The 10,241-nt window shown below is 38.1% G+C and overlaps 1 protein-coding gene across 1 annotated transcript in view; it reads right to left on the bottom strand.

The window, feature by feature from the left end:
- Nucleotides 1–6: 6 nt before the first annotated feature.
- The window catches only part of LOC108541267 (ubiquitin-conjugating enzyme E2 Q2-like), a gene marked incomplete at its 3' end in the record, with an annotated part of 26,395 nt that continues 16,160 nt past the window's right edge, over nt 7–10,241 (bottom strand). The window contains exons 4-5 of the mRNA XM_017890731.1: nt 3,992–4,048; nt 7–111 (exon numbers count right to left, since the gene is read on the bottom strand). Coding sequence (XP_017746220.1) covers nt 7–111; nt 3,992–4,048 — 162 coding nt within the window. The remainder of the gene's footprint in view (nt 112–3,991; nt 4,049–10,241) is intronic.

Raw genomic sequence — 10,241 nt, 5'->3', positions numbered from 1 at the left:
CCTAATTTTCTCTAATATTGCCAAATTTTCTTTTTCAATTCCTTCATCCTCCAACTTTTTCCCACTAATAGGCTCTTCTTTCATCTCATAGTGATCTAAGTCTTCTATATCCTGCAAAAAGAAAGAAAATGTTAGCTTATTCAACCTATTTTCTTCAGCAGTTTCTTATGCAAAAGTTAAATTATTCTTGACTCAATGGGGACAAGAAACAGAATATATCTATCCTATGGGGAGAGAGAAAAGCCCCACATTCCATTCAAGAGGCTCCCACCTTTTATATCCTGTATTTTCTTTAAAAGCTAGACTCTGGGTAAAGCAGATTTAAATCTTTACAAAGTAACAACTATTATGAAATAAGCCATCATTTATTTATTTACTTCTTTATTTATTTTATTTATTTTTTTAAGATAGAGTCTCACTCTGTCACCCAGGCAGGAGTATAGTGGGGCGATCTCTGCTCACTGCAACTTCTGCCTCCCAGGTTCAGGTGATTCTCATGTCTCAGTCTCCTGAGTAGCTGGGATTACAGATGTACACCACCAAGCCCAGCTAATTTCTTTGTATTTTTAGTAGAGACAGGGCTTCACCATGTTGGCCAGGCTGGTCTCAAACTTCTGATGTCAAGTGATCTGCCCACCTCAGCCTCCCAAAGTGCTGGGATTACCAACGTGAGACACCACGCCTGGCCAAGCCATCTTTTAAATCTCCTCTTAAGAGGAACCTTTGAAACAGTTTAGCAGCAGGTGTCAAGAACCTTAACTGTTCATAGTTTGTTCCAGAAACTCGACTTCTAGAATTGTATTCCAAGAAACCAGTCTAAGATGTAAACACAAATTTAGGCATAAGGATAACTATTTCAACCTTGCAACCACAAAAACAAACAAAATCTGCATGTGCAAAAACAGCAAACAGTTAACTCAATCCCTTGAACTATTAAGAGGCCACTGAAATACCAACACAGAATCATTTCTCCTGTATCGAAAAACTTTGAAATGAAAAATGGAATACACAAAGGAATAGAAAGAATTTCAATTATGCTGAAATAAGCACAGAAAAAGACCAGAAGAACTTATATTGAAAGGTTAATTTCAATTAATTTTAGTTGTTGTTATCTCTGGAGACATTTGGTGCTTTCCCCTAATTTCCAAGTTTATGGTTTTATGTAGGAAGCATCTATTGATGTTAATAACTTAAAATAAATTAGAAAAGAATTTGATCTCAGGTGCTCAGGAGGCTGAAATAGAAGGATCGTCTGGGCCCAGGAGTTTGAGGCTGCAGTAAGCTATGATCATGCCAACTGCACTCCAGCCTGGGTGACAGCGACCCTATCTCAAAAATTAATAATAATTTTAAAGGAATTTGAATAACACCCCACAGAACAACATCTTAATTCACATCATTCTGCTGCCTCCCTTCCCATACTATCTGTTCTTACACATATACAAATATATGCAGAATTGTTTAAATCCTAACTTTTTTCAATTACCTTATTTTTCTACTTCAACTGCCAAAATCTCTAAAGAAGTAGTTTATATTTATCTCGATTTTTTTTTTCCAAGCCGGCTAACTAACCGATTTCTAGATCAGATTACTGACTACCTTCACTCAAACTCTGCCCATGACTCTGTACTTCATGGAGCTCCCTTCTCCCTGTGTACACCTTTCAGCCCTGATCTTCCATCCTACACTTGTTTTTCCCCACAATGCTCACAAATGCTTTTGGCCTATATTTCCTCCTGTACCTTCAACTTCAGTCATGTTCCCATCCACAAAACTTCTCTACCTCAGTATTAATCAGCACATCCCAACAACATATCTTTCTAAAACAATATTCTCAGCACACGATTCCCCACTTAAGGCCTTCTTATCAACAAACACACCAAATAGAAACATGCCTGTCTCAAATTCAAGACTTCTATCCATCTGACTTTTCTGGAAAATCTTGCATTCCATGACTTCAACAACCTTCCTTCTCAAAACAAAAGCATCCAATGCACCAAAACACACCATGTCCAAAGTCATTCTGGGCCTGTTCCCATGTTATTTTAGGAGCCTAGAATATCTGATTTTCACCTGTCCTAATCTGACATCTCCAAAGTCCAGTCTCCTACCTTTCTAGATTTCCCTCAAAGTTGCGGTCCCTTGTTTTTTATCTTGTGAAGGGAAAATGAAAGGGTTCATGAACTTTAGCACAATGGCTGCCTGACCCATGGAAAAGGTTTAATGTTTTCATGCAGCTTATTCCACCTAAGCTAAACTGCATAAAAACATTGAAACAGACTCTCATTCTAATTGGACAATTTTAAGAAGTATTTTACTTCCAGACTCATAAAATGAGCCTACAGCCAGGCACAGTGGCACACACCTGTAATCCCAGCACTTTGGGAAGTCGAGGTGGTGGATCACTTGAGGCCAGGAGTTCAAGACCAGCCTGGGCAACAGAGCGAAACTCAAACGCTACAAAAAATAAAAATAAAAATAAAAAAATTAGCTGGACATGGGGCACCAGCCTATAGTCCCAGTTACTCAGGAGGATTACTTGAACCCAGGAGTTCAAGGTTACAGTGAGCCATGACCACGCTACTGCACTCCAGCCTGGGTGACAGTAAACCCTGTCTCAAAAAACAAACAAAAACAAGCCTACAACACTACTTTTTTAGTTCTGAAGCCCTCTAATGTATATTTTACATTAAAAATTTCCAAACCAAGATAATGAAAGCCTAAATTAATTATAAGACCCCAAACAGAAAAAAATATTTTAAAACAATCAAGACCATGGAATTCACATACATTCTATTTGGTCAATGCAGAGACATAGAAGATCTTTGTTCCAAAGTTTAAGTTTAAATGAAAAGCTTCAGAGCCTGAAAACATCTAAAATTATACTCATGACTGACAACTGGCCTAAGCTCAATGTCTTTGGAATTTGCTCTACTAAATTTGCTACTGTTTGAATGTATTCCCTCCAAAATTCAACTGTTGCCAATGTGATGATATTAAGAGGTAGGTCTTTTAAGAGTGATTAGGCCAAGAGGGCTCCTTCCTCCTTCATGGGACTAAGGTCCTTATGAATGAGGCCTCACATATTGGACTAGCTTGCTCTCCTGCCCTTCTGCCTGCTACCATGTGAGGATGCAATGAAAAGGCCCTGAGACACCAAATGTTGATATTTTCATCTTGGATTTCCCAGACTCCAGAACTGTCAGAAAATAAATGACTGTTCTTTATAAATTACTCACTCTCTGTTATTCTGTTACAACACTATAAAACAGACTAAGACAAATTTCTTTGAATGATTTTTCAACAAGAGACAGTTTCACTACTTCTGGCAAGTAGTCCCTTAAATATTCTCAAATTCTCCTTTTATGCAAACATAAAATTTTTTAAACTCAGTAGTTTCTCTTCCAAAAAATAACCAAATACAGGTGAAGTACTGATGAGTATTAAATATAATTTTAGTGCTAAAAGTTAAGAGCTTTTGTTTTCCAGAAAATCAAATCTAAGAATTCAATTTGCTCAAAGGCATATCATGAGTTAGAGGTAAAGCTAAAATTTATAAGTTACATTCCATTCCAAATACGATGTGCTTTCAATTATTCCACATTAATACTTATTTATAAAGAAGATTAGAGAATGACTCAAATGTTCAAAACTGAAGATATTTATGATTTTTTTTTTTGAGACAGAGTCTCACTCTTGTCACCCAGACAGGAATGCAGTGGCACGATCTTGGCTAACTGTAACCTCCACCTCCTGGGTTCAAGCAATTCTCCTGCCTCAGCCTCCTGAGTATATGAGATTACAGGTGCCTACCACCATGCTCAGCTATTTTTTGTACTTTTAGTAGAGGCAGAGTTTCACCATGTTGGCCAGGCTGGTCTCAAACTCCTGACCTCAGGTGATCCAACCGCCTTGGCCTCCCATAATGCTGGGGTTATGGGCATGAGCCACCTCACCTGGCCAAAATATTATTCTTACATAAAATACCTACTTCAGCCATCTCTTCTTCTTCCTCTTCTTTTGAAGTCACTTCTTCTGTTGTCCCATTCTGAAATAGAGAAAGAATCTGCCAGGGTTACACAGAACAAGTATGCACATTAGAAGACTGGTGTAATAGCTTTAGGAACAAACTCCCAACCATCTGTCACTGCAGTTCCACTACCAGAGAGCTTATTAAAATTAAAATGTGCATTTTTAAATCCAACTTTGATTTGACAAACAACAGTTCTCAGCTTTTAAAAATGAAACAATTTTGAACAATTCAACTTAACGGATGCCTTAGGAATAAAGGAAAGCAATCAGTCAAACATAAAGCAAAACTGAAAAAAATTTTAAAACATAATCTAATTTAAAATAAGAAAACATTTTACTTGTATGGCTATGTGCATAAGATCAAAGGCTTATTTTGTTTAAAATAAACGTCCCAAACTATCAATTCCTCAAAACAGCTACCTTTTTAACTTTGAAAAGCCTGAATCATTACGTAAATTCAATTTCCTTACATTTTAAGAGGTCAGATGTGTTACTTATAATAGACACTTCCCAAAACTAAGAATTATGAAATGATTACCACCATACTATAAAGGAAATTTTCTTTTAAAAAACATATAATTTACTATCAAATATCTCTCTACAAGACACAATTTACCAATTAACACAAATTACAATTATCAAGTTCAGAAATGAATGTAATAAATTTTTAGGAAGGGCCTTCATACACAGTTTGGGCAAAGTTCAAAAGACAAGCTTCCTGGTCAGGACACAGTATATAAATGCATCTTCAACTATAAAGGCCAGTTCAGGTTAGAACCCAGAATATGTAAAAGATCAAGAAACTAGGATCCAGAAATCAAAACCAACAAAACTCTCAGCAGTATCTAAGCAGCAGCTTCCAAAATGTAATCCACCCCTTCTTCATTTCCCTAAATTGTTATACTCCAAATTCAATTATTCTGGGTATCTAAAGAATATATACCCAGCCTCAAAGTCCCAAAGAGTTTGGTTGCATCAATGGTTGAAAGAGCATTTTTGAAATGCTAATTTCAAAGCCTACCCAAAGAATCTGTTTTGCAAAAGCTCTCTGACGTGATTCTCACATGCATCTGGGTCTGTCACCACTAGCCCAGTTACTAGCCTTCATTTTACACATGAGAAAGCTGAGCCCCCACCCCCTCAAAAAGGCAAAGTAATTTAATCAAAACAAAAAGTGAGTTAGGGCTGTGAAATCCTAAGATTTATTTCATTTCGAGATGTGACCTGGTCCTCTTTCTAAAACCCCACTGAGATGACAGAATTTTATAAAAGAGAGTAAGTTCGCTGCAGCAGCAGCAAAACAATACAAAAAGAATACCCTTGGTGAACCAAAACTGTAAGGACATGCTGGAAGATACAAAGCAGGTGGAATCAGACTACTGGGCTCAAGAAAGCCACAAACCCAATCCAAATAATGGAGGGACCACTTTTGTTTGAAGAATCAAACATTCTTCACCATACTTGTCCCAACTATAGTTGATAAGGATCACTATGATAATAGGAAGCCTATCTTGATGGTCTCTTACCATCAGTGTCAAAACCAGAGAGAAAAGACAGAATATTTTTTAATATAACTCAATGCAGCAGCAAAATCTTATAAGAGACTCTGCCTCTTCATTTTTGCTCAAAATCTGGAAAGCTCACCGACCAGCACCACCCCATCCTCATGCCACAGGAAGAGCACAAGTCTGCAAACCAGGAGGGGGAGGTAACAGCAGAAAAGAGTGACAATTCTGAAGACACTCATAACTACTCATACTGATCAAAGGTATACCTCATGTATAAATGAACAGATAACCATGTATCATCAGAGAGTTGAAGAAAATTATCAACCTGCAAGGAAGGTGCCAAGTCAAAGAAGCACAAATGACCTGAAGCACTGCTAATGAAGGAAATAAACAGAATTTTAAAACCTAATTGGAATCTTTAGCAGTAATTGAGAAGATACCGTATCCACAAAATACAAAACAGATTACTATGTAAAAGACAATTCTAGGAGGTAAAAATAAGACCCCCAAATCAAAAAATGAAAAAAAACCACTTGTAGAAGGGCCAGAGCACAATGGACTTGACTCAGCAAAGCATTTAAGGTGACTCATGTCTGTAATCCCAGCACTTTGAGAGGTCGAGGCGGGTGGATCATGAGGTCAGGAGATCGAGACCATCCTGGCTAACATGGTAAAACCCTGTCTCTACTAAAAGTACAAAAAATTAGCCAGGCATGGTGGCACATGTCTGTAGCCCCAGCTACTCAGGAGGCTGAGGCAGGAGTATCACTTGAACGTGAGAGGTAGAAGTTGCTGTGAGCCAAGATCGCACCACTGCACTCCAGCCTGGGTGACAGAATGAGACTCTATCTCAAAAAAAAAAAAAAAAAAAAAAAGGAAAACCCCCACACTTTACAGAAAATCATACTAACTGTCAGAAAGAACTAAGAATCAGATAGGCATCAGAGTTTTCATCTATAACAATAAATATCAGAACATAGAAGTGTAAAGACCTGGAAAGAAACTCAATTATGACCTCAGAATTCTATATCTAACTCCCTCAAGACAGGAAGCTTATCTGTGTATGTTTGCCTCCAGATTCTCCACACTGATATGGATGGAGTACTTCATACAGAGTCAAATATTTGTTGAACAAATGATAGCAGACAGCAAGTTCATGGAACACATTCCATACACATCCCCACAAACCCTTTCTAGGGGGAAAAAAACCCAGGATATTATTCAGGGATGGGGGCAGGGAGCAGGAGACATAATACAAGAAGTAGCAATAAGCAAAGACAACAGTAACACCAATAGTGAAGTGTAAATGATTGCTGACAATCCAGCTGAAAGGTCACAGGCCGTATTCTCTGACCATACTGATGCACTAAAAATAACTCAAAAGCCACCTGAAAATGCTCTTTTAATTTTTTTTTCTAGATAACTCTTGGGTAAAAGAAGAAATTGATCCTCATGCCTCAGTCATCCAACTCCTAAGTATGTGCCCCAGAAAAATGCTGGCACAGGAGTACCATGAAATATAGACAAGAATGATCACAGTAGCATTCACTGTTCCTAATAACACTGGAAACAACCCACATGTCTGTATCTAGCCAAGGGAATAAACGGTATGGTGTATTCAAACAATGCAGTAAATACAGCAAAGCAAAAGAACGATAGCTACACACAATAGGAACAAATTTCACACACAATATTGAGCACAACAAAGGTACGAAAAAATACATATAGCATGATTTTCAAAAGTTTAAACAATAGGCAACACTATACTGTATTGTTCAAGGATGCATACATGAGTGATAACACTAGAGAAACATAAGGTTTCTGTAGCGCAAGCAATGTGCCTTTTCTTCTTCATCTCAGTGCTGGCTGGGTGTTGGTTCCCAAGTACTCACTCTAGCTATATGTTACACTAAGCTTACATTTTACATAGTTTCAATACATGTCATATCTCACAATAAAAAGGTTTTTTTTTGGTGGGGGCAGAGTTTCGCTCTTACTGCCCAGGCTTGAGCGCAGTGGCACGATCTCAGCTCACTGCAACCTGTCTCCCGGGTTCAAGCAGTTCTCCTGCCCCAGCCTCCTGAGTAGCTGGATTTGTAGGCATGTGCTACCACACCCAGCTAATTTTTGTATCTTTAGTAGAGATGGGCTCTCTCCCTGTTGGTCAGGCTGGTCTCGAACTCCTGACCTCAGGTGATCTGCCTGCCTTGGCCTCCCAAAGTGTTGGGATTACAGGCATGAGTCACCGTGCCTGGCCAATAAAAAGTTTTAATAGTAAGAGCAATGAGAACATAGGATGCAATAAAATGACTTAGAAAATACAAACTGTTTAGAAAATAGATTTTAAAACTTGTGTAATAAAGTCAAACAGCGCCCAAAGAAAATGTATACTCTTATATGTTTGTTTAAAAAGCAATTTAAATTACATTGATCCACTAAACTAGAAAAAGTAAAATAAAAAAAAAGGGGAAATAATTAAGACATAAGGAAAATGTGAAAAGAAACCCACTAAATTTAAAAAATAAAACTAAAGGAGGATTCTTTCAAAAGACTAAGATAATAAAACAATCATGCCTCTGATAAGTGATCAAGATAAAGAAAACTTTGAAGAGAAAAGGGCATATAGCCACATGTGAATATGATGTAAAAAGTGAAAACTTTACACATCTTTACAACACCTTTGAAGTGTGGAAGAAGTGTTCATTTCTTTTAAGAATCTACAGTTATGAAAACTAACTGAAGAAATGGAAAATCTGGAGACCAATACGCAAGAAGGAAAAAGACAAAGACTCATCCTCCGAATTGGACATTTATTTAAACCAAGGTTTGTCAGCCTCAGCAATATTGATATATTGGGCCAGACAAATCTTTGTGGAGGGTTCTCCTGGTGTGTTGTGGGACATTTAGTAACATCCCCTCTACCCACGGAATGCCAATAAGACCTCCCGACCATGGCCAGTTGTGACCACAAAAATGTCTCCAGATATTTCCAAACGTTCCATGGGAGGCAAAGTATTCCTGCAGTTGAAAATTACTGTGTAAACTAGATTTACATCCTAGGTGTTAGAAAAAAGATGTAAAGCTTCCCAAGTTAGCCCTGCATACCCTTGATACTGAAATGAAATAAGAGCCTTAAAGGAAACAAACAAAACTTTAATCTTATTTAATACAGAAGTAAAAAATAGAATATTACCATAGCCGTTCTAACAGTGTTTATTATAGGAATGAAAGGATGATGCAAAATTAGGAAAATTTCATCAGGTGATTCACAAATTATATTTCTCCATAGAATTGTAGGCACAATCATGAAAAACAAGGTAGCTCTATATGCATTAAGTTCATGTGATATTCAGTGGAAAACACAAGTTGCATATGTCTTATAGAAAAAAACTGAACACTGAACACATATTTCCACCATCTGCTCTTTGCCCTAAGGCTCCACTAGAAATACAGTGAAGAAGAAACATTATATAAACACACAATTACAAAAAAAAGGAATGGGATTACCAACAGAAGATAATTTACCTCCATTAGACAATGGCAGTAAATGGAAAATGGTTAATTAATGGAGCAAAGCAAACAAAAGTAGAGGTTGGGGGATACCAATTACAAGGAGGCTAATTTGTCCCACAGCAACCTGGAAAAGTTCTAGACTCAGACACCAGGTATCCCTGAGAGTGGGACTGATAGGCAAGACTGAAAACAGAGATTAACCAAAAGCCTATATAGAGAACACATTTTCCAGGCCCTGAAACACACTACTCTCCCCCATCTCCTTAAGCAGAACCCAAGCAAACTTATCTACCTCAGACAAGAGAATGTAGATTTCACCTCCAGAGGAATGGAGTAGTTTCAGCCATCATTTATGATTGCACCAGGAGATAAGATAGAGGGATAGAGGATAACAATCAGGAATCAGCATATATTCCCCCTAAAAGCCATCGCTTGCCAAGTATTGGCCATGAAGAACTCCTAATCGATTTTTTATTTTTATTTTTTATTTGTATTTATTTTGTTTATTTATTTATTGAGACAGGGTCTTGCTCTTTCACCCAGGCTGGAATGCAGGAATGCAGTGGGATGATCACAGCTCACTTCAGCCTCAACATCCCAGGCTCAAGTGATCCTTCTGCCTCAGCCTCCCAAGTAGCTGGGACTACAGGTGGGTGTCACCACACCTGGCTATTTTATTTATTTATTTTTTGTAAAGATAGGGTCTCACTATGTTGCCCAAACTAGTCTTGAGCTCCTGGGCTCAAGTGATCCTCCACGTCAGTCTCCCAAAGCACTGAGATTGTAGGTGTGAGCCACCACACCCAGCCTCCCAGTCTTTTAGTACCTCTCCCAAATATGAATGAACAAGAAAGGGAATTACAAAAAGGAATACAGGCTGGGCATGGTGGCTCGTGCCTTTAATCCCAGCACTTTGGGAGGCCAAGGTGGGCAGATCACTTGAGGTCAGGAATTCAAAACCAGCCTGACTAACATGGAGAAACCCCTTCTCCACTAAAAATACAAAAATTAGCTGGGCGTAGTGGCACATGCCTGTAATCCCAGCTAATCAGGAGGCTGAGGCAGGAGAATTGCTTGAACCCATGAGGCAAAGTTTGCAGTGAGCCAAGATCACGCCATTGCACTCCATCCTGGGCAACAAGAGTGACACTGTCTCAAAAAAAAAAAAAAAAAAAAAAAAAAAAAAAA

Source organism: Rhinopithecus bieti, unplaced genomic scaffold (genome assembly GCF_001698545.2).
Source record: "Rhinopithecus bieti isolate Rb0 unplaced genomic scaffold, ASM169854v2 scaffold_20815, whole genome shotgun sequence".
NCBI classification, from domain to species: Eukaryota; Metazoa; Chordata; class Mammalia; order Primates; family Cercopithecidae; genus Rhinopithecus; species Rhinopithecus bieti.
The sequence above is the reverse complement of the archived record's forward strand: the minus strand, read 5'-3'. Positions and strand labels throughout refer to the sequence as shown.